The following is a 24,996-nucleotide window of genomic DNA, read 5'->3' as shown; positions in this document are numbered from 1 at the left end:
CCACTGCACTACCTTGCTCGGACACATTTACAGAATGCTAACACTTTATGATGTTTCCAGTGTGTTTGTGAACTTTCCTATTTCAATCAAAACACTAAATGTTAAAGAAGGATCCTTTCTTCATCACGGTGGTCCTTGTTCAATATGCCCTATGACAGCATGAAACAAGTTTTTAAACAACTCTGCAAAGACAGACTTGCAGAATTATATAAGTGATGCATGATACTTCCCTTATCACAAATCTAACCAGTTTGCTGAGGATATCACTAACATTGTCAAACGAATAAGACAATTTTCTGACAATTGATGCAACTTTTCTTTGGGCTTTTTGGACACATTAGTAAATTCTATTAGGTAAAATTAACATATATACGGAAAACAATGCAAATTGTGTGCCAAAGTGTCTTGTAAGATATTTCCTTCATGGACAACTGAAACCTTCTCGGAAATGCTATTTGTTGTCTTCAATAGGAGGTACTTCAATTTATTATACCAATGCACTTAACATCATTCTTACTCTACTTACATACCTCATATTGGAAAAACTAATAAATAAAGTGACAAAACTACTGGCCAATATTTACTTTCAAAAGATGAAATATTTAGTACTGACATACACACATAAAAGTAGAAGTATCTTATCATCCTCTAGAACTGATAGTTTCTTCGTCAGGGGTGGGGGGAGTGGAGAAGAGAGTGTTAGCTCTCATAACTTCCTCTTCATTTTTGTCTGCTCTTGACCTCCCTATAGGTAGGTCCCTCTCATCCTGGGGTCTGAGTGACCTGGCCCTTTTTTAATATCTGCCAACCTATCCTTCTCCCTGACCCAAGGAAGGAATTAATAGTTTTAAAAGCTATATTAGTGTTGCCATCTTTACTTTATGTATGTCTATCAGCATACTATATATTTCGCTTTCACTTCATGAAGGCAGCACTGGCCAGCTTTCTGTGTTATAAGCATCCTCAGTTGAATTTTCCTCTGCTACAATTAAGCATCTGAAATTGGAACACTTTAGCACTGTGCAGGGCACTCACATTGTTCTCATTTTTCTACACTGACAGAAAAACCAAACACAAACTAAAAAGTAATAAATGTAGAGTAATGAAATATCTGAAATACACTTATGTAGGTAACATTTTTAAGTGATTAACACTGCAAGATCATAGGTTAATGTAGGTGCGAGATATGCCATTGCAAATGTGAAATGCTGATACATTAATAACCAGTGTAACAGCCAGAATGTTCACTGCAACCATGCAAACTTGCAGGCAAATTGGTGTGCAGGTGCTGGACATCGATTTGTGGGATTGAGTTCCATGCTTGTTGCACTTGGTCATTCAGTACCGGCACAGTTATTGCTGTTTGTGGATGACGCCGAAGTTTTTGCCCAATGATGTCTCTTTTGTGCTCAATTGTAGACAGACCTGGTGATCGAGCAGGTCAAGGCAACATGTTGACAATCTGTACAGCATGGCAACATGTTGACAATCTGTAGAGCATGTTAGTTAAAGCAGCAGTACGTGGGCAAGTGTTATCCTTTTGGAAAACACCCCCCACCCCCCGAAATATTGAAATACACTCCTGGAAATTGAAATAAGAACACCGTGAATTCATTGTCTCAGGAAGGGGAAACTTTATTGACACATTCCTGGGGTCAGATACATCACATGATCACACTGACAGACCCACAGGCACATAGACACAGGCAACAGAGCATGCACAATGTCGGCACTAGTACAGTGTATATCCACCTTTCGCAGCAATGCAGGCTGCTATTCTCCCATGGAGACGATCGTAGAGATGCTGGATGTAGTCCTGTGGAACGGCTTGCCATGCCATTTCCACCTGGCGCCTCAGTTGGACCAGCGTTCGTGCTGGACGTGCAGACCGCGTGAGACGACGCTTCATCCAGTCCCAAACATGCTCAATGGGGGACAGATCCGGAGATCTTGCTGGCCAGGGTAGTTGACTTACACCTTCTAGAGCACGTTGGGTGGCACGGGATACATGCGGATGTGCATTGTCCTGTTGGAACAGCAAGTTCCCTTGCCGGTCTAGGAATGGTAGAACGAGGGGTTCGATGACGGTTTGGATGTACCGTGCACTATTCAGTGTCCCCTCGACGATCACCAGTGGTGTACGGCCAGTGTAGGAGATCGCTCCCCACACCATGATGCCGGGTGTTGGCCCTGTGTGCCTTGGTCGTATGCAGTCCTGATTGTGGGGCTCACCTGCACGGCGCCAAACACGCATACGACCATCATTGGCACCAAGGCAGAAGCGACTCTCATCGCTGAAGACGATACGTCTCCATTCGTCCCTCCATTCACGCCTGTCGCGACACCACTGGAGGCGGGCTGCACGATGTTGGGGCGTGAGCGGAAGACGGCCTAACGGTGTGCAGGACCGTAGCCCAGCTTCATGGAGACGGTTGCAAATGGTCCTCGCCGATACCCCAGGAGCAACTGTGTCCCTAATTTGCTGGGAAGTGGCGGTGCGGTCCCCTACAGCACTGCGTAGGATCCTACGGTCTTGGCGTGCATCCGTGCGTCGCTGCGGTCCGGTCCCAGGTCGACGGGCACGTGCACCTTCCGCCGACCACTGGCGACAACATCGATGTACTGTGGAGACCTCACGCCCCATGTGTTGAGCAATTCGGCGGTACGTCCACCCGGCCTCCCGCATGCCCACTACACGCCCTCGCTCAAAGTCCGTCAACTGCACATGCGGTTCACGTCCACGCTGTCGCGGCATGCTACCAGTGTTAAAGACTGCGATGGAGCTCCGTATGCCACAGCAAACTGGCTGACACTGACGGCGGCGGTGCACAAATGCTGCGCAGCTAGCGCCATTCGACGGCCAATACCGCGGTTCTTGGTGTGTCCGCTGTGCCGTGCGTGTGATCATTGCTTGTACAGCCCTCTCGCAGTGTCCGGAGCAAGTATGGTGGGTCTGACACACCGGTGTCAATATGTTCTTTTTTCCATTTCCAGGAGTGTATTATTCATGAATGGCAAGAACAACAGCTTGAATCACCAGATTGATGTACAAACTGGAAATCAGGGTGCATGGGATAACAGCAGGAGTGCTCCTGCTGTCACAACAAGTCATACCCCCCACCAGGTGTAGGTCCAGTGTGTCTAGCAGGCAGACAGATTGCTAGCATGCTCTCAATTTGGCTTCCTTCTAACCAACACACTGCCATTACTGGCACTGAGGCAGAAGCAGCTTTCATCAGAAAACACAATAGATCTCCACCCTGCCTGCCAATGAGCTCTCACTTGACACTATTGAAGTCACAAATGGTGGTGGTTTGGGGTCAGTGGAATGCACACTACAGGGCATCTGACTTGGAGCTGTCCTTGAAATAACCAATTTGTAACAGTTCATTACGTCACTGTGGTGCCACCTGCTGCTCAGATCGCTGCTGCAGATGGAGTACAAAGTTCCAGAGCCTTAAGTGGAACACAGTGGTCTTCCCTATGTTTAGGGTTATGTGGCCATCAGGAGCCGGTCTTATGGTGAATGTACATTCTCGTGACCACTGCTGCCAGCAATCATGTACAGTGGCTATATTCTTGACATGTCTTACTACAGTATTGCAGAATGAATATCTAGCTTCTCATAGCCCTATTACATGTCCTTGTTCAAACTCGTAGTGGTGTTGAAAATGTCATCTTTGTTACCTTCTTGACTATCAACAGCTCATCATGTCCAATCTGAAATGTAACTACTAACGCCACTCTTATGCGGCTGGCATGGAATTTGACATGATCTTTCAGATGTAGAAACACACCTACCAACTTTCATTTATGTCGCACAATCCCTTCATGGTGCTGCGATTTTTTTTTCTTTTTTTCATCAGTGCGTATCTACATTTACTTCTAGATCTACATAACTTCTCTGCAATTCATATTTAAACACTTGGAGGAGGGTTCAAAGAACTACTTACAAACTATTTCTTAACTGTTCCACTCTCAAATACCACATGAGAAAACAAACACCTAAATATTTCCATATGAGCTCTTGATTCTCCTTATTTTATCACAATGGTCATTGCTTCCTATGTAGGTAGAAGTCCACAAAATATTTTCATATTCAGGAGAGAAAGTTGATCAAAATTTCATGAAAAGATCTTATCACAATGAAAATTGCCCTTGTTCTAACTGCTGCCATCCCAACTCATGTACACTCCTGGAAATTGAAATAAGAACACCGTGAATTCATTGTCCCAGGAAGGGGAAACTTTACTGACATATTCCTGGGGTCAGATACATCACATGATCACACTGACAGAACCACAGGCACATAGACACAGGCAACAGAGCATGCACAATGTCGGCACTAGTACAGTGTATATCCACCTTTCGCAGCAATGCAGGCTGCTATTCTCCCATGGAGACGATCGTAGAGATGCTGGATGTAGTCCTGTGGAACGGCTTGCCATGCCATTTCCACCTGGCGCCTCAGTTGGACCAGCGTTCGTGCTGGACGTGCAGACCGCGTGAGACGACGCTTCATCCAGTCCCAAACATGCTCAATGGGGGACAGATCCGGAGATCTTGCTGGCCAGGGTAGTTGACTTACACCTTCTAGAGCACGTTGGGTGGCACGGGATACATGCGGACGTGCATTGTCCTGTTGAAACAGCAAGTTCCCTTGCCAGTCTAGGAATAGTAGAACGATGGGTTCGATGACGGTTTGGATGTACCGTGCACTATTCAGTGTCCCCTCGACGATCACCAGTGGTGTACGGCCAGTGTAGGAGATCGCTCCCCACACCATGATGCCGGGTGTTGGCCCTGTGTGCCTCGGTCGTATGCAGTCCTGATTGTGGCGCTCACCTGCACGGCGCCAAACACGCATACGACCATCATTGGCACCAAGGCAGAAGCGACTCTCATCGCTGAAGACGACACGTCTCCATTCGTCCCTCCATTCACGCCTGTCGCGACACCACTGGAGGCGGGCTGCACGATGTTGGGGCGTGAGCGGAAGACGGCCTAACGGTGTGCGGGACCGTAGCCCAGCTTCATGGAGACGGTTGCGAATGGTCCTCGCCGATACCCCAGGAGCAACAGTGTCCCTAATTTGCTGGGAAGTGGCGGTGCGGTCCCCTACGGCACTGCGTAGGATCCTACGGTCTTGGCGTGCATCCGTGCGTCGCTGCAGTCCGGTCCCAGGTCGACGGGCACGTGCACCTTCCGCCGACCACTGGCGACAACATCGATGTACTGTGGAGACCTCACGCCCCACGTGTTGAACAATTCGGCGGTACGTCCACCCGGCCTCCCGCATGCCCACTATACGCCCTCGCTCAAAGTCCGTCAACTGCACATACGGTTCACGTCCACGCTGTCGCGGCATGCTACCAGTGTTAAAGACTGCTATGGAGCTCCGTATGCCACAGCAAACTGGCTGACACTGACGGCGGCGGTGCACAAATGCTGCGCAGCTAGCGCCATTCGACGGCCAACACCGCGGTTCCTGGTGTGTCCGCTGTGCCGTGCGTGTGATCATTGCTTGTACAGCCCTCTCGCAGTGTCCGGAGCAAGTATGGTGGGTCTGACACACCGGTGTCAATGTGTTCTTTTTTCCATTTCCAGGAGTGTATTATCTAGGTGAAGCTCTCTCCCCTATTTTGCAATAATATAAAATGAGCTGCCCTTGCCGAACTTTTTTGGTCTCCTCCATCAGACTTATCTGGTAAGGATTCTATACCACGCAGCAAAGCTCCTGAAGGGGATAGATACGTGAAGTGTAAGCAGTGTAGTAAATTTGTTGCATCTTCTAAGTGTCCTGCCAATAAAACATAATCATTAGGTCTTCTTCCTCACAACATTTTCTATGTGATAGTTTCAATTTAAGTTGTTCACAATTGTAGTCCCTAGGTATTTAGTTGAATCAATAACATCTAAACCTGGATGATGCATAAAGGATCTGAAATTTAGTGGTCTGCTTGGTACTCACATGAAGGACCTCACACTTTTTACTGCTTACATATAAATAAAAATAATCATTTTTTGAAAATTTAATGTAACTGTGTAGATAAAAAAATCTACTCACCAAGTGGTGGCTGGAGAAGACCCACTTTGTAAGCTATTGGAGCCACTGGCTCCATCTGGCAGAAGGGCTGAAATGGAAGGAAGAGGCGTGCTGGAGGACTGGTGAGGTTTAGGAAAAGAGGTAGAGTTCAAAAATGTCACACAGAACCCCAGGTCAGGGGAGACTTACCAGACAGTAAGCATCCACTGACCTGGGGTTCTGGAGGACTTTTCCGTCATATTCTTATTTCCTTATTTATTTTCTGATTTTCAGTTCTTTTCTCTGAAATTTCTACTTCATCCAGCAGACGAGTTGGGCAGCAGTGATGAAATGTACACTTATACTGACTCAAAATGTGTAGGGGATCATTGTAAGGACAGTCAGACTGTTGTATGATTCTGCACCCAGTACTGTTTTGATTTCTTTGTCAACAGTATATCACTTGACCAAAAGAATAAGACATTGTCTGATACAATATGGCTTCTACTGATCTGTAATGCATATTAACATCCTTTGATTATTCTAGGTTCCTGAGATGAGACAGTTAAACATTACTCAGTGCGGTTCAAGAGGTCAGTGGTAAAGTAACACACCACAGATCCAAAGATCTCAGTTTTGACCCCTGTCAATCCCAGGATTTTTATCTGTCACTTGCGACTTCTTTCACCTCTGGCAATGTTTGTTGATGTGAAAGGTGCCGAGCTGGACTATGGTTTGCGACCCAATCTAAACTGCTATCCATTCAACTAAATATCTAGGGATTACAGTTGTGTACAGCTTGAACTGAAATTATCACATAGAAAATGCTGTGGGGAAGACAACTCAATGACTGAGTTTCATTGGCAGAACACTTAGATATGCAACAAATTTACTAGACTGTTTACACTACACTTATCCATCCTCATCAGCAGTATTGCTGTGTGGTATAGGATCCTTACCAGATATGACTGATGGAGAATACCAAAAATGTTTGACAACGGGCAGCTCATTTTGTAATATTGTGAAATAGGGGAGAGAGATTCACAGAGATGATACATGAGTTGGGGTGGCAGTCATTAAGACAAAGGTGGGTAAGGTAGTTCAAAGGTCCAGCAGAACTGCGACTAGTAAAGATTGCGGCATTCAAAACAGTCTTTTGATTGATGACTGCTTCACTTTTTACACTGAACAAGAGCCCATGTCACATTTGCAGGGCAATATGTTGTTTTCAATGACATTCTATCCAGAAGGAAACTAAATAATCTTCGTTGAACCATTATAGATTGTGGGACGATGGCTGGCATGAACTTCTTGATGCAATAATTTACCAACAGCCGTATAATTTGTAGAAGTTTATTTTATTTTATGAACTTCTATGTGCTGCTACCAGTTTCGGCATTACACTGATGCCATCTTCAGGCCCTACGCATCATAGTCGTAAAGTCGTAAAGGCGACACAGACTGTGTTGCCTGGCCACCAAGAGCTGTTGCAGGATGATTGATTCACAGATCCAGTTATATGGCTCCTTCCATGTATAGCGACTTTACGACTATGACGAGTGGGGCCTGAAGATGGCATCAGTGTAATGCCGAAACTGGTAGCAGCACATAGAAGTTCATAAAATAAAATAAACTTCTACAAATCATATGGCTGTTGGTAAATTATTGCATCAAGAAGGAAACTAAATATGCCTCACAATATCACCTTCATCTGAAACAACAAACTTACTGCTGTCACTTCTTTTTACAGTCTGTTTTTCTTCTCCTCTGAAAATACCATGTATAAAATTAACTCAGCAGTGAGGGACTACAAGGACACATTTTCCATATTCCCTCTACTTTAACACAAGTCAGACTTGTTCCTTTACTAGCCTACTTTTATTACTATCATTGTCTGTAATTCTTACATCATGCACAGAGAATGCTTATGATATTGCTGTTTCTAGTAGCTGATGACAAAACTGCAGTAAAATTTCTGACACTTTGCTGCAGCTAACAAGACAACTGAAGACCATCCAGTCCAGTTAGAAACAACTTCATGTCATCTTTTGAGAAGGGTAGTACTTGAAACTATTGTCATCTTTAACATACTTAGGTGCCCTTTGATGTGCTCCATCTTTAGTACTGTAAGAGTGAGAAGTTGGTCTCTCACAGTTGAATCTTTTATACTGATTCCTCTCACATTGGCACTGTTAATCACTATCCCTCACATTGTCTACTCTATTACCATCTAAATTCCATCATGCAACTAATAATTTTCTTCCCATTCCCAGTCATTTTGCTCAAAACTACTTCTCATAGATCACCTGCTTCATTTGCAATTAGAAATTAATAATTCAGTTTACCATCATGGAATCATTGCCAGTTTCCCTAACTGCTAATGGTAACTGTGAAACCAGGATTTAAATATGCATTTTTGTCCATCCAATTTTCCGAATTCCTTTATGTGCCACTGCTACATGAATTCTGTGGAGGATATAATAACACTGATTTCACTGCTCAGTGTCCACAACAAATACTGCTGTAAGGAAGCCTGTCAGATTCCTGATGGTCATTACAATCTTTTACAACTTGGTTGACCCAAGCAGGGCTGTTCCATGAGAACATGGACACAAACCTTAAAAATTAAAAATATTCTTATTACAAATCTATCATTTCTGTTAACTGAAACACATTTTTTTTTAATTTGAAGCTTCATTTTCATGTTATAAGTGCTGGAAATTAACAAATGGCTTTATAGCTCGTCTGAAATTTCAGCTTCTAGACTCCCTAAGAAATTAGTTTTCGAGACTACTACAATGATGCATTGTAAAGTAATTTATTAACAAAATATATCTGAAAAACATTGCAATTATCTTAGGTCAGCACATTTTGACAGCTTATATTGATTTTATTTAATTAGTAAAGTCCCCAGGCTGATTTATTTTTTATTGCTACCTCCTGTCTTTCAGTTACCAAAAAAAAGTGTGAAATTTATTTTTCAGAGTCAATGCAATTTAATAGCATCCTGAAAATAGGCATGCAAATACAGATTTATGAGATAGATAAAAGTCTCCCTGCAGAGAAAAAAGTATTTATTATAAACAATATTTTGTAGTGGTAACAGAATGACATACATGCGGTAACGGAATGACATAAATGGAGTAATGGAATGACAATAATTTTATAACTGAATTTCACTGACATTCCTTAAGATGTTGCAGGTCAAATACATTTATTTGCTGGCTATACTGCAATTTTATATGGTGGCTATACTGTTAGTAAAAATTGGAGGGAAAATGGGGAAATCCCACAAATCAAGAATGTATTTTTCCGAGAGAAGAAACTTAACATTCAATGAATCTGAAGAGTAACTGCTGAAAGGTGAGTTAACAAGCTTCTTTAGTGAAGACTACAGTTAAATGGCTGCATACTGCACGTAGAATGAAGTTAATTATTTTGATAAAAACTATTTCTTCGTCCATAATCTATGCTTTCTATAGGAAGCAATAGCAATGCCAAATTATAAGAAAACCTCAATATTTCCTATGTACTGCAACAGAATGTTGATTATCTTTGAAGGTCACTAATTATTATGCCTAAATAATAGAGACATGTTTATGTATTGTGTTGTTAGAAGATCACTATGCTGAATATAATTTTTTTTTTATTTAAAATAGATATTGGCTTATTTCTCACAATTACAGTGTTTCCACACTAATTCTCAAACAAGATATCTCATTTTTACAGTTGTTATCAGGCTTCTCACATCAGCTGAGAAAATGAGAGAACACCGGAAAAGACTCAAGGAGAAAGGGTTAAGTGGTGATATTAATGGGAAGGACAGGGAAAGGAAAAGGCTGAAACGGCAAAGTTTAACTCCTGCTCAACTTAAGAAGCAAAGAGAAACTTGATAAAAGAAAATTCAGAAATAAAGTTAGAGCCAGCAGTGAAGGCAATGGTGGTGGTGCTTGCATCATCTACACCAATAGTCCATATAAATCTCCTGCTACATTAAGGAAAGCAGTTAAACATGTGGGAACTTGTTTGCCTAGAAGTCCAAGAAAGTGGAAGAAAGTTGTCTTGGAATTAGCGTTGCTCATAGAGTTTTAGTAAGTGAACAACAGCTGAAAAATCAGATTCAACGCCTAAATCCAGGCACAGAAGAAGCTGTTGCTACTTTTTATGTTTGAGATGACATTTCATGGCAAACTCCTGGAATGAAAGATTATGTGATAGTGAAGGATAAGGAAGGTGGAAAAACCAAAGCCCAGAAGAGATACATGATCATGATCCTGAAAGAAAACCATGCTATAGATAAAGAGGAATTCCCTGAAACACCAATAAAATTGTCCAAGTTCTGTTCATTGAGACAAAAGTTTGTGTGCCTCTTACAGGATACACTGCACAATGTGTGTCTCTCCTGCTAACATGAGAATGTAAAGCTACTTTTGGAAGTTATAAACGAGGTTTGTTCCACAAGTGAAAACCATATTTTCTGACTTCATTAGCACAATAGTCTGCAATCAAGAGAAAGACGTTTGCATGATGTCAAAATGTGAAAAGTGTGCAAATGTATCTTTGAAAGACAAGTATTCTTTGGATGAGAACTTAATGAAGAAGCTGACTGAATGGACCCAATGGCAAACAGTGAACCGGTGAATCACTCTGAAAGAGATTCATGGAACTGTTGGTCAGAGTCTTGATGTTCTTTCAAACATGCTACCCCAATTCTTACAACATACATTTATTAAAAGACAACAATCAAATTTTTTTGAAAACAAAAAGAATTCTGCAAACAAGAAGAACATTTGGTGCAAGTAGATTTTGCAGAAAATTATACTGTTCAACTGCAGAATGAAGCCAGAATGCCCATTGATCAAAACAACAAATCACTTTGTTTACAGCATATGTTTGGGACTCACAAAATCATGGATATTCTTGTGCTGTTGTTAGTGATATTCAGTGCATGCTTTCCTAAGTAAAATTGTACAGTACATTATATCCACAAACCCAGAGGTAGGATCTGTCACATTCATGGGTGATGGTGCAGCCAGTCGATTTAAGCAGCGTTTCCTGTTTGCCACTTGACATTTTTCAGAGAATGTTATAGAATAAATATTTCGTGGAACTTCCTTGCCACATCACATGGCAAAGGTATCATGGATGGGATTGGTGGAACTGTAAAGTGTGCAGTCTGGAATATCTGCAAAGCTGGGAAACACATACTATCTGGTGCTGAGGACTTTGCAAAAGTTGCACATGAAAGATGTCATGGCATAAACATTTTTTATATCTCTGCCTTGCAAATTACAGAGAATACAGAGGAATTAGATCAAACATGGATAGGAATAGTTCCAATAGACCACATAAAAACCATCCATGCTGTTACTCCTATCACTCCATATATTATTGAGTACCAGCATTACTCGCTATCTCCCAAGAGGTTTGTGCAGAATTTCAAAAAGCGATTTTCAGCCAAAGAAAATTCACAAGAACTGATCAATCATACAGCTTTGTATCAAGGGGATTTTGCTCTGGTTTCCTATGCCGTAAGAAACAGATCAAGATTTTTTGTGGGGCAGGTGATTTATGCTGAAGATGGTTACGAAATTTCATTTCTTAGAAAGAATGATGCAAATGGAAAGATATTTACATTTCCCTCAACGGAAGATAAATGTTGGGCAGAAAAAGACAAATTGTAGAGAAACTAGCTGCACCTACTATAGATCAGAGGAATAACTAACATTTTCCCTACCCAATCAGCAGTGAAGAATAAAACTGGTAATTTTCAAGTGAAAGTGTCATTCCGTTATTATTAAGGGTCATTCCATTACCAGTGATTTTTTTTTATTTTGTTAGTAAAATATTAGTTTCATGCATTTATGTTCTACACCATTTTGTTTCCCATTTATCCCTCTTCACTGTATAATTTTTGTGAATTTTTATAGGAAATGGACGAGCTGAATAACTGATGCATTATGAATGCAAACAATATGCATGTCTGAATTGTGTCATTCCATTACCAGAAAGTTTTATTTAAGTAAGTCTCCTTATACGAATGAAACTTCAACTCTTAAAATACATAACTTGTGTGCCTTTGCTTATGTAGAAAATGCAATATTAAATTTTTGGTCTTTTATTGTGATCCTTGGTCTTTTCTATCCTTAATGTGCAAAAAAAATCACTGAGTGTCATTCTGTTACTAATGGAACTACCCATCAGTAATGATGCTGATATTTTTGGAATGACATCAGTCTTCCTATTTTGGGTCCACAAACATGGGAAGGCATTATGAAAGTGTTTTACATGTGCTATAATGGTTTGAATTTCTAAAACTGTAATACACTACTAAGGTAGTAGCTGGATATGCAGCAAGCTATCATATATATATATATATATATATATATATATATATATATATATATATATATATATATATATAATGGAAGGAAACATTCCACGTGGGAAAAATTATATATAAATACAAAGATGAGGTGACTTACCGAACAAAAACGCTGGCAGGTCGATAGACACACAAACAAACACAAACATACACACAAAATTCAAGCTTTCGCAACAAATTGTTGCCTCATCAGGAAAGAGGGAAGGAGAGGGGAAGACGAAAGGAAGTGGGTTTTAAAGGAGAGGGTAAGGAGTCATTCCAATCCCGGGAGCGGAAAGACTTACCTTAGGGGGAAAAAAGAACAGGTATACACTCGCACACACGCACATATCCATCCACACATACAGACACAAGCAGACATATGTCTGCTTGTGTCTGTATGTGTGGATGGATATGTGCGTGTGTGCGAGTGTATACCTGTTCTTTTTTCCCCCTAAGGTAAGTCTTTCCGCTCCCGGGATTGGAATGACTCCTTACCCTCTCCTTTAAAACCCACTTCCTTTCGTCTTCCCCTCTCCTTCCCTCTTTCCTGATGAGGCAACAATTTGTTGCGAAAGCTTGAATTTTGTGTGTATGTTTGTGTTTGTTTGTGTGTCTATCGACCTGCCAGCGTTTTTGTTCGGTAAGTCACCTCATCTTTGTATTTTTTTTTTATATATATATATATATATATATAAATATAATGAGGGAAATATTCCACGTGGGAAAAATATATCTAAAAAGAAAGATGATGAAACTTACCAAACAAAAGCGCTGGCAGGTCGATAGACACACAAACAAACACAAACATACACACAAAATTCTAGCTTTCGCAACCAATGGTTGCCTCGTCAGGAAAGAGGGAAGGAGAAGGAAAGACAAAAGGATATGGGTTTTAAGGGAGAGGGTAACGAGTCATTCCAATCCCGGGAGCGGAAAGACTTACCTTAGGGGGAAAAAAGGACAGGTATACACTCGCACACACACACATATCCATCCACACATACACAGACACAAGCAGACATTTGTAAAGGCAAAGAGTTTGGGCTTTGCCTTTACAAATGTCTGCTTGTGTCTGTGTATGTGTGGATGGATATGTGTGTGTGTGCGAGTGTATACCTGTCCTTTTTTCCCCCTAAGGTAAGTCTTTCCGCTCCCGGGATTGGAATGACTCGTTACCCTCTCCCTTAAAACCCATATCCTTTTGTCTTTCCTTCTCCTTCCCTCTTTCCTGACGAGGCAACCATTGGTTGCGAAAGCTAGAATTTTGTGTGTATGTTTGTGTTTGTTTGTGTGTCTATCGACCTGCCAGCGCTTTTGTTTGGTAAGTTTCATCATCTTTCTTTTTAGATATATATATATATATATATATATATATATACACCAACTTGTATTTCTCTTAGTAACAACTTTTGTACAGTTTCCAACTCTAATAGCATATGCAATACATGCTGCCTGCCACATTTCTGACTTAAGAAATCCTGTTTCTGCAACAATGTTATTACTGTTTCCTAGCCAATTATGATAAAGCTCATCCATGATAACTTGATGATTTCAATGGTCCTGTCCTGAACAGAAGAAAATCAGCACAGTTGAAAGATATTCATTTGTCCCAGAGAACTGCCAACATTGAGCTGTCCCTAGATGCAAAATATCACTGTACACACTGAAAGGCATGAAATGTTTAATGGTGCCAGCACTGCTCCAAGAGCCAACAGTACCTTTCCCTCACTGCTCCTCTCTCTTGGGTTGACCTAATGCAGTGGCAAGGATGCCTCCTGCCATTCCTGGCAGCCACCACTTGAATCGTCAACTACTCATGGACAAGCAGTATATTGTTCATTTCTTCTTGACATTTATAATTACTTCAAGGAGATTTTTTCTGGGTTCCACATTTTTGTGAATCCTGAGTCAAACACAAGTACCACTTAGTTACTGCCCTTTTCTTGAATCTTATGTTCACTGCCTGTACCTACCATTTCTGTCACATGAAATTCAATCATTCATTCAGGCATTAATTAATTAATTCATTCATTCATTATGTTCCATGGATCCCATCGAGAAGGAGAAAGCTTCATAGACATGAAATGAGTAAAGAGCTACATCAACAAAAGACAAAGAGATTACAGAAATTTAATCTGACAAAGTCAGTGGAAGGTGACGGCACACGACCTCCAATAGGACCATGTGTAGTAAAACACTGCAGTGTTCAAACCATCCTTATAATTGAGAGCACTTATATATTACACTTACAGAATACAACCAATTTATCATGTTTGCAAAATCACTGTAAACTTCACTGATTCACTCAAAACACTAAATGTTAAAGAAGAATCCTATTTTCATTGTTGTGGTTCTCGTAAAATAGGAGTAATCCACTAAATTACAGCTCCCCATCACTAACATCAATTTGCAGCAGTATTCTGGAACATGTATTGTGGTCTAACATTATGAATTTGCTTGAAAAAAATAAATTATTGACGTATAATCAGCATGCATTTAAAAATTATCATTCTCGGGAAACAGAACTATGTCTTTATTTTCGCAAAGTAATGAATGCTATCAACAGGAGATGTCACACTGATTCCATACTTCTAGATTTCCAGAAGGTTTTTGACAGCGTTCCCCGAAAGTGGCTTCTAATAAAACTGCTAATAAAATTGTCTCAATTGTGCAACTAGCTTCATGATTTGCTGTCAGGATTTGCACATACACAGTCACAAGCAGACATTTGTAAACGCAAAGAGTTTGGGCAGAGATGTCAGTTGAGGTGGAAGTACAGAGGCAAAGATGTTGTTGAAAGACAGGTGAGGTATGAGTGGCGGCAACTTGAAATTAGCGGAGGTTGAGGCCTGGCGGATAACGAGCGTTAATTTCAAGTTGCCGCCGCTCATACCTCACCTGTCTTTCAACAACATCTTTGCCTCTGTACTTCCACCTCGACTGACATCTCTGCCCAAACTCTTTGCGTTTACAAATGTCTGCTTGTGACTGTGTATGTGCGGATGGGTGTGTGTGTGTGTGTGTGTGTGTGTGTGTGTGTGTGTGTGTGTGTGTGTGTGTGTGTGTGTGAGTGTGTGCGCGCTAGTGTATACCTGTCCTTTTTTCCCCCTAAGGTAAGTCTTTCCGCTCCCGGGATTGGAATGACTCCTTACCCTCTCCCTTAAAACCAACATCCTTTCGTCTTTCCCTCTCCTTCCCTCTTTCCTGATGAAGCAACCATTGGTTGCGAAAGCTTGAATTTTGTGTGTATGTTTGTGTATCTATCAACCTGCCAGCGCTTTCGTTTGGTGAGTCACATCATCTTTGTTTTTAGATATATTTTTCCCACGTGGAATGTTTCCCTCTATTATATTCGTACAACTAAATACTTAGGATTACAATTATGAGCAAAATTGTTAGTGCTTTCATGACCACTTGTTGACAAACTGTCTGTTGGCATCTGTCTCGGGTTTATTGGCCAACATTCGTCTGATGATTATCTCTGATGTTTCGCCCACACGAGTGTCTGGCATTGTCAAAGTTTCACCCTCCATTGTTGGACTGGAGCCAAGCTCACAGACACAGACTATATGTACCTGGAGGGCCAATGTCCAAGCGCTTCTCTGCGGTCATTTCCAGTGCGGTTCTCTCCCCACCTGCGACGGTCTTTCGCTGCAGCATGGGAAACCAGGATCCGTTTACCTTGAGGCTTTCTTCTTCTTTGTTGAAGCTATTCTTGTGTTTATGTATTTCTATAGCTTCTCTTGACAAGCAGGTGTGATAGTTGTTCTCCACAGCCAGAACTTCCGTGTCAGCAAATTTTACTGCACATGCTCTGCCTGGCCAATTTCTCCACCTGCCCCAACCTGCAATGTCGCTTATGTTTGTGATCCTAATGTTGATTGATCATACACTCATTCCAACATAAAGTTTTCCACAGGTGCATGGTATGTGGTGTATTCCTGACATTGCAAGTGGGTCCCTTTTCTCCTTTGCTGGTCTGAGACACTCTTTGATCATCTTCGATGGTTTGTAAATAGTCTTTACACCGTGTTTGCACAATACACGGCCGATCCTGCCCATCACTCTGGGAATGTATGGCAGAAAGGTCGTACCCGACATTTCTTTTTTCAGTTTGTCACTTTGCCATGTGTTTGGCCCTGTTATACTTCTAATACAACTTGTAGAGTACCTATTGCTCCTCGGAACACTTTCCAAGTGTTGTATTTCGTGTCTGAGGTGCTGTGGCTCATATATTTGTCTTGCTTGCGTTACAAGCGTATTAATCATGCCTCTTTTCTGTCTGATAGGTTGTGCACGTATTGGTCTGTGTATTTCAGTTTTTTATACACGCTGTGTCACAGATTTTCACCTTCCCTCGTAACCAGCACATCTACAAATGGTGGTTTTTTGTCCTTTTCCATTTCCAAGGTAAATTTTATGTTGGCATGGAGGCTGTTCAAGTCTCTTACGAAGTCACCAAGCTGTTCTTCACCATGGCTCCACAGAACAAAGGTATCATTGATGTATTTGTACTACACATTAGATTTACAAGGTGCCAAGTCCAGTGGCTGTGCTTTGAAATGTTCCATGAAGTAGTTGGCTACCAGTGGACTACGGGGATTACCCATGGCGACACATTCCAACTGTTCGTAGAAACTGCCATTCCATGTGAAATAGCTCATGGTGAGAAATACGTGAAAGAGCTTTGTGATGTCTTGCGGTAAAATGGAAGTGATTTGCTCCAGAGTGTCACTGAGTGGCACTTTTGTAAATAAAGAAACAACACCAAAGCTGACCAGGATATCGTTTGGTGCAAATTTTGGTTTCTTCAGCTTCTCAATGAAATGTCCCGAGTCCTTTACATATGTGGTAGTCTCCCTCACATGCAGCTGGAGCAGAGAGACCAAGTATTTTGCCAGGAGCTACAAACAATTGGTCTTAGTGGAAAGTTATTCTTATGAATCTTAGGTGATTCACTCAGCCAAGGTAGTAAGGCTTCTGTGTTGCACATGTTCCTCTCTATGTCTGCCAGCAGAGAAGACATGCAAACATGGCATAAAGACTATTTATAAACTGAAAAAAAAAGATCAAAGAGTGTCTTAGATCGGCAAATGGAAAAAGGGATCCCCTTACAACAATGGGAATACACCACATACTATGCACATGTGGAAAAGTTTATGTTGGAATGACTGGACAATCAATCAACACCAGGATCATAGAACATAAGCAACACTGCAAGTTGGGGTAGGTGGAGCAATCAGCCATGGCAGAGCATGCTCCGTGTGAGACCAGCTATGTAGTAAAATTTGCCGACACGGAAGTTCAGGCTGTAGAAAAGAACTAGCACACCCACTTGTTCAGAGATGCTATAGAAAACCTCAAGGTAAATGGATCTTGGCTTCCTGTGCTGCAGCAAATGACCGTCACAGGTCTCTACAGAGAGGAGGTATGCAGACAGTACCGACACCTTGACCCACGACGGAAGAAGAAAGCACAATTTATGTCCTTCAAAAAGGAGAGAATTTCATTATCATTCCAAGAACTATAGATATGGAGGATACCATTGCTAATATCGAAATGGCCATTTGGGCGCTTCCTTGTGAAAGAGCGGAAGCAATGTGCACTGAACCAGCCAGAATACTGCGCCGAGCAAAACCACCAGCTTGCAACCTAAAGAAAGAAGAGGTACAAGCTATTAAGAATCTTAATGCCAACAAGAGTATATTGGTACTGCCTGCTGATAAAGGAAATGTGACCGTTGTAATGAGGACCGAAGATTATGAGCAGAAGATCTGGGGCCTATTAGATCTGGCAACGTACCAAAAACTACGTGCAGATCCAACGCTGCATATCATACAGAATACAAATCGATTAACCAAGGCATCTTCTCTGCCGGTTGATGTACAGAGCAACCTGCACAATACAGACACCCTTCCACCTTGGCTGTTCAGATTACTTAAGATCCATAAGAATAACTTTCCACTAAGACCAATAGTTAGCTCTCCTGCCTCATCAACATATGAACTACCAAAATACTTGGCCTCTCTGCTCTAGCCACACGTGGGGAAAACTGACACATTGCTTCCGTTTTCCCTCAAGACATCACAAAGCATGTCTCACCATGAGCTATTTCACATTGAACTGCAACTTCTATGAACAGCTGGAAAGCACTGCTATTGGTCCAGTGGTGGCCAAATTCTTCATGGAACATTTCAAAGCACAGGCACTGGACTTGGTATCCTGTAAACCTAAGGTGTGGTACAGCTACAGCAATGATACTTTTGTTGTGTGGAGCCATGGGTGAAGAGCAGCTCGGTGGCTTCCAAAGACACTTGAACAGCCTCCATGCCAACATAAAATTTAACATGAAAGTAGAGAAGGACAAAAAGCTACCATTTCTAGATATGCTGGTTACAAGGGATGATGAAAACCTGGGACACACAGACCAATACCTGCACAAACTATCAAATCACCACCCAAGCATGATTAATATGCTTGTAATGCGAGCAAGATGAATACATGAGCCCCAGGGCCTCAGACACAAAATACAACACTTGGAAAATGGGTACTCTACAAGTTATATTAGAAGTATAACAGGGCCAAACACTTGGCAAAGTGACAATCAGAAAAAGAAATGTTGGTTACAGCCATTCTGGAATACATTCCCAGGGTGATGGACAGAATCGGCTGTATATTGTGCAAACACGGTGTAAAGACTATTTACAAAGCAACAACGATGATCAAAGAATGTCTCAGATCAGCAAAGGAGAAAAGGGACCCACTTGCAATGTTGGGAATATACCACATACCACGCACATGCAGAAAATTTTATTTTGGAGTGACTGGACGATCAATCAACACCAGGATCACAGAACATAAAGGACAGAAAAATCATCAGATGAACGACAGCCGAAAAACCCAAGACAGAAGCCAACAGGCAGTTTGTCAATTACAGGGTGTATACGTGGACAAAGAAAAAAATTCCCGTATTTCCCAGTTAAAAATACACTTTCACCCGGGTGAAAACAAGCTTTTTCCCTGTTAAGTGACAGCATATTTTCCCTTCTCAATCCTTTGAATTGTTATGGTTTTATACACGGGCATCAAATTTCCCGGCACTTTAGAAAATGAAACGCAGGGAAAATATCTTTAATGTGCAGCAACATATAAGCTGTGGTGCCTATCCTGCTCCCATTCGGCTGGTTTGATAGCCTGCCCCTCTTTAAAAAATCTCGCAATTAATAGCAGATGGGATTATTTGTAACCGGGAGAACAAGAACTCTTCAGAAAATTTGCACACTTTATAGCCTATTAGCTAATAACTTGCTGGTGACATAAAATTAAATATAGGATACATAAAATCAATAAACACAAGAGACAAGCAAGAAAGTACACATTTCTTCAATCCTTAGCTCCTAGAATTTTTTCTCTCTAACTTTGCTACAGATTTACATGGCGTGCTTTCCTTTCTGCAAAAGAATCTTTACCTCATCAAAGTTCGTCAAACGTTTTTTTTTTCATGAAAAATCGAAATGTTGTTATCTAATACTGAAAAAGCTGCTAATACAAATAATACCCAAGACTGGTGTTGTTTCTCGATCTGATTATGACTATTTTGGCACTGTCTGCTAGATAAAACAAAATAGGCCTTTCTAATATTGCAGCAATTTTGTAACACACACCAAATAAACGAGACTGTTTTGGCACAAAAGGGCCATTTTTATAACACGACAGAATGTAATTCACAAAGTACCAATATCAAATGTCTGTTAGGCCTACCACAAGCAAAAATCTTTATGTTATGAAGTAGTTTCACATTTCATTCATACGCACCAGTTTCTCAAGCATGAGATCGAAAAATAGTATTACAAAATTTTTATAGAATTTGGAATTGTAGTAAGTCTTCCATAATTTGTGTGAGGTCCCTGTTTCTTCTCCTTCCTCGTTCTAACATCTTGTCATCACCAATTCTGTAGCTATACCTGCCATTGTGAAAACTTGTTCGGCGATTTTCTAACTTCATTAACCCTGCTAGAAACACAGGTTTAGTTATCCCTCGATTATTTTCCGGTTAGGTGTTAGTACGAGTTCATACAACATGTTTTCTGCATTACTTCCAGACTAGAACTTAAGTGGCTGCTAGCTGAGGACTGTACAACTGTTCCTTACTAGTGTAGCGATCTGACCAAACATTTTCTGTCAAAATTTCATTTTCTTGGACACTCCGAGAAGGTAATATGTACGCTTTCTCACCTGTCATTTCTGTCAATCGTTTACTTCCATTCTCGTAGTCTGAATCTACGGATTTCACTCGTAATTATAACAATGCTGATCATTCGTACCCCCACATAATCAGACAGCGATTGGCATTCTGCCGTTCAGCTTTACTCTGCTCAGCTCGTAAAGCCCCATCCCCTTTTGTCTGCAGAAAGTTTATTTCTACATGCGACGAGGATTCTCCTGACAGAGACATCACGTACACTATCCACGCATTCAAAAATCAACTTATGATTCATTCAGAAATCAACTTAAAATGTGTTCAAAAACCAAGGCGCTTTGTGAAACAAGTTTTTTTTCCCCTCAAGAACATGAATTTGGCGCTCCCTTTTCCCGGTAGCATCTAGCTGCTTGCTGCGACTGCTTGGACAGCCAACAGCCACATTCCTGTTGCCTGAAGCGGGAGAGACTACTGCTCAAACGTGACTCAACTGCGTATCCGCATGAGCCCGCTCGTAACTGCTAAAACGAATCTAATGTAAACAGTTGTGACTTCATGCTCATCGGAGGCAATTTGTTATGAAGCATAGTCTTCCTAAAGCCTTTGACACATTTTGCTGTTGGCAGATGCTTGCATGAGCACTGTGTGTCGATGTTGTATATGGCGCATTTCCTTTGCAATTAATTTTTGTTTTTTTCTATTGTTTACGTTTTATTGTTGAAGTATTATTCTGCAGTAGCGGGATACAGTAATATTCTTTGTTAGAGTATCAGTTCTTACCAGTCCAAATTACAAAAATTTAACTGAAAACTAAAACAATTAAAAATTCCAAAAAATTCCAGGGTGTTTCCTGGGTTTATCCTGGATGAAAAAATTCCCAGTTTTTTCCCGGATCTCCCGGTTGTCCCAGATCGTATACACCCTGAATTATGAACAATAATGCTGTGAGGAAGCAAACCAAACAATGTGGCTCATTTTATGTTATCATGAAACAGGAGAGCAAGTGTTACAGATATTATATACAAGTTGCGAGTGGCAAACATTAAAACAAAGCCATTTTCCATTGCAGCAAGATCTATTCAAGAAATTTCAATCACCAGCTTTCTCCTCTGAATGCCAGAATACGTTGCTGACACCTACCTACGTGTGGGAAATGATCATTTTGAAAAAAATAAGAGAAATCTGAGCTCGCATGAAAAGATTTAACAGTTAGAAAGAGGACTGCATGACAACACATTGTGAAAACTTCAAAGGATCCATCACTGCAAATGCCAATTTTGTTCTGAAGCTATGCATTACCCCCTGTACTTGCAGGATGTCCAACACTGACACTTTATGCTTCATTCAAGCCACAGTTTCCATCCTTGACGCTATTTTATTACGTAACCTACACAGTTGTCTCTCGGATGCCATTTATCTCAAATTAGACACTTGACCTTAATCTTGTACAAATCTTATGCTCCCTTGCACTGTTTCCTTACATGTACATCTTTTCCTTCCTGGTTCCTCTTTTCCTCCAGTCCTCTGGCCCTCCTGTTCTGATAAACAGTGTGTATCACCTAACACAACATATCAAGTTCAATACAACATTAAATTATGAAATGATTGCCACTGCTGATCACAATTTTTGCTTTTCATAAATAACGGAATATAGGGTTTAAATTTCCAAAACATTTTAACATAATGGTACCTGCTGTACTTGGGTGAATGCTTTTGCAAGTTGTGGTATAAGAATTTTCTCCTGATTCTCCTCAGCAACTTGGTGTGATGAATTGCTTCCACAAACATAGACTTCACAAGCTTCCATAGCACTTCCTCGGGTGGACCCAAATGGTTCACATTTGTCAGTGCCCAGGCATGATCGTGTATACTCGCTAGCCATTGTCACAAGCTGAAAGAAATGTGTGCATTTTAAATTATAATTGACTGGTAAATTGTTTTATTTAACAAAAGTCACAATAAAAGTAAGCAAACGCTATTTATAAAAATAAACATATACAAGTTTCAAGAACAGTGCTATCCATTACATGAACTAAAATATAAACTATATCTGGGCCATAATGAATATTGAAGGAAGATATAATAATTTAAATGTGCATGTTATGAAGTTAATGATAATAGAAAAAGGGTATTGTTGCAACAAGGGAGTTGATAAACTTGGAGAAATTGCTCAGATTCATAGAGGAAAAATTTGGAATAAGATGATGACAATAACAATCAACTTTTCCAAAACCCAATCACAACCCAAGTGTGTGCTTTCCATTTTAAACCACAGACAGGGAAAACGCAGTGTCTCACAGTAGGGGGAGTATATTAGGATGCAACATCATATGCAAAATATTTAGATGTTACACTGGAATGTGGGTTGCACATTAACATACAAGCAGAACTGCCATAAAAGGCTGAAGGTCCGCTCACATTAAAGAGTTTGATAAGGTACTGAATGAGGCATTGTAATGGATTTGGGAGATGTGTTATTTTCTACCGGATTTGTCGATACCAAATTGTTAATGTTTTCTTACATTTTTTGTCAGAATTTTTTTATTATAATTTGCCTTATTATATGTTAATTTACTTATATTTTTGTGAGTGAAAGCATATTGATTACTATTAGTAAATGTGTCGAGGAATAGCAAAGAGACTGATTATAAGTGGAAGCTTGTGTGTTGTGTAAAATGCCTTTGACGCTAGAGTCGTCTTTGACTATAGTCAGTCAGCAGTTAACTCTTGGTGTGTGTTGACAGTAGAACGATGTGCAGGTCGCCGTCATAAAAAATTTTGAATTATGTTACTATTTTTTTATATAAACTTTAAGAAGAAACTACATTCGAAGAAATGGTATTTGAAGCACCAAAAATGAGGCAAACACATTGATCCAGATCATTTCTGCAGCCGACAAAGATGCATTGTGGAATCATACTTCCACTAGACAACTGAAGCCAAGACCAATATCGCCTTGTACACATCTAACGGAAATGGTACTGTCACGAAATATGCCAAATTTAAGTAAATAAAAAATAGTGAGCATATTTCAACTTTGTGTCTCAGCCGGGAGACCATATTTCAACTTTGTGTCTCAGCCGGGACACCATATTTCAACTGGGGACTGTAGCCGGGATATTGTGTTCACGAGATCTTCAACAGTGCTAGGAGGAAGAAAATTTTTGTGTGTTAATACCAGTTTTTTCAGAATGTGTGTTACAGTATTTGTGTTCATCGGGAAGTAAAAGTTTTGTAGAAGTAATGTTTCGGCAAAAAAAATGTAGTTCACGGCAGAAGAAGTAATTTCAAGAATTTTGGTCAACAATCACATGGATGGAAAACGTGGATTTGCAACAGTAGAAGAGTGTTCCAGATAAGTCATGAAACCCTCGTATATTGTTAAAACAATACAGGGTGATTCAAAAAGAATACCACAACTTTAGGAATTTAAAACTCTGCAACGACAAAAGGCAGAGCTAAGCACTATCTGTCGGCGAATTAAGGGAGCTATAAAGTTTCATTTAGTTGTACATTTGTTCGCTTGAGGCGCTGTTGACTAGGCGTCAGTGTCAGTTGATGCTAAGATGGCGACCGCTCAACAGAAAGCTTTTTGTGTTATTGAGTACGGCAGAAGTGAATCGACGACAGTTGTTCAGCGTGCATTTCGGACTGAAGTATGGTGTTAAACCTCCTGATTGGTGGTGTATTAAACGTTGGTATAAACAGTTTACAGAGAATGGGTGTTTGTGCATAGGACGGCCGAGAACGAGTGATGAAAATGTAGCACGCATCCGGCAAGCATTTGTTCGCAGCCCAGGAAAATCGACTCGCAGAGCTAGCAGAGAGCTGCAAATTCCACAATCAACTGTATGGATCGGCCGCCAGGCAGCCCGTGACAGAGCACTTCATCACTGGCCTCCAAGAAGCCCTGATCTTACCCCCTGCGATTTTCTCTTATGGGGGTATGTTAAGGATACGTTGTTTCGGCCACCTCTTCCAGCCACCATTGATGATTTGAAACAAGAAATAACAGCAGCTATCCAAACTGTTACACCTGATATGCTACAGAGAGTGTGGAACGAGTTGGAGTATCGGGTTGATATTGCTCGAGTGTCTGGAGGGGGCCATATTGATCATCTCTGAACTTGTTTTTGAGTGAAAAAAAAACCTTTTTAAATACTATTTGTAATGATGTATAACAGAAAGTTATATTATGTTTCTTTCATTAAATACACATTTTTAAAGTTGTGGTATTCTTTTTGAATCACCCTGTATTTTTATCTTGTTTTGTAGTGTTGTGTATAAATTTTTTTTCTTCTCAATGACTTATGAGATTTTCGAGAGTATTGTGCCTAAAGTAGAAAGTAGTAATTTATTGGACTTCGAAAATCAGGACAGGTCAAATGAAACAGAAAGAACCGA

At 40.8% G+C, this 24,996-nt stretch overlaps 1 protein-coding gene across 1 annotated transcript in view; it reads right to left on the bottom strand.

Moving 5' to 3' along the window:
• LOC124804616 (probable E3 ubiquitin-protein ligase HERC1) overlaps positions 1-24,996 on the bottom strand; it is a 790,356-nt gene that overhangs the window by 714,035 nt on the left and 51,325 nt on the right. The window contains exon 5 of the mRNA XM_047264817.1: positions 22,283-22,483. Within this exon, the coding sequence (XP_047120773.1) occupies positions 22,283-22,483 (201 nt within the window). The remainder of the gene's footprint in view (positions 1-22,282; positions 22,484-24,996) is intronic.

Source organism: Schistocerca piceifrons, chromosome 7 (assembly GCF_021461385.2).
Source record: "Schistocerca piceifrons isolate TAMUIC-IGC-003096 chromosome 7, iqSchPice1.1, whole genome shotgun sequence".
NCBI classification, from domain to species: Eukaryota; Metazoa; Arthropoda; class Insecta; order Orthoptera; family Acrididae; genus Schistocerca; species Schistocerca piceifrons.
This window is presented reverse-complemented; position numbering and strand designations above follow the sequence as displayed.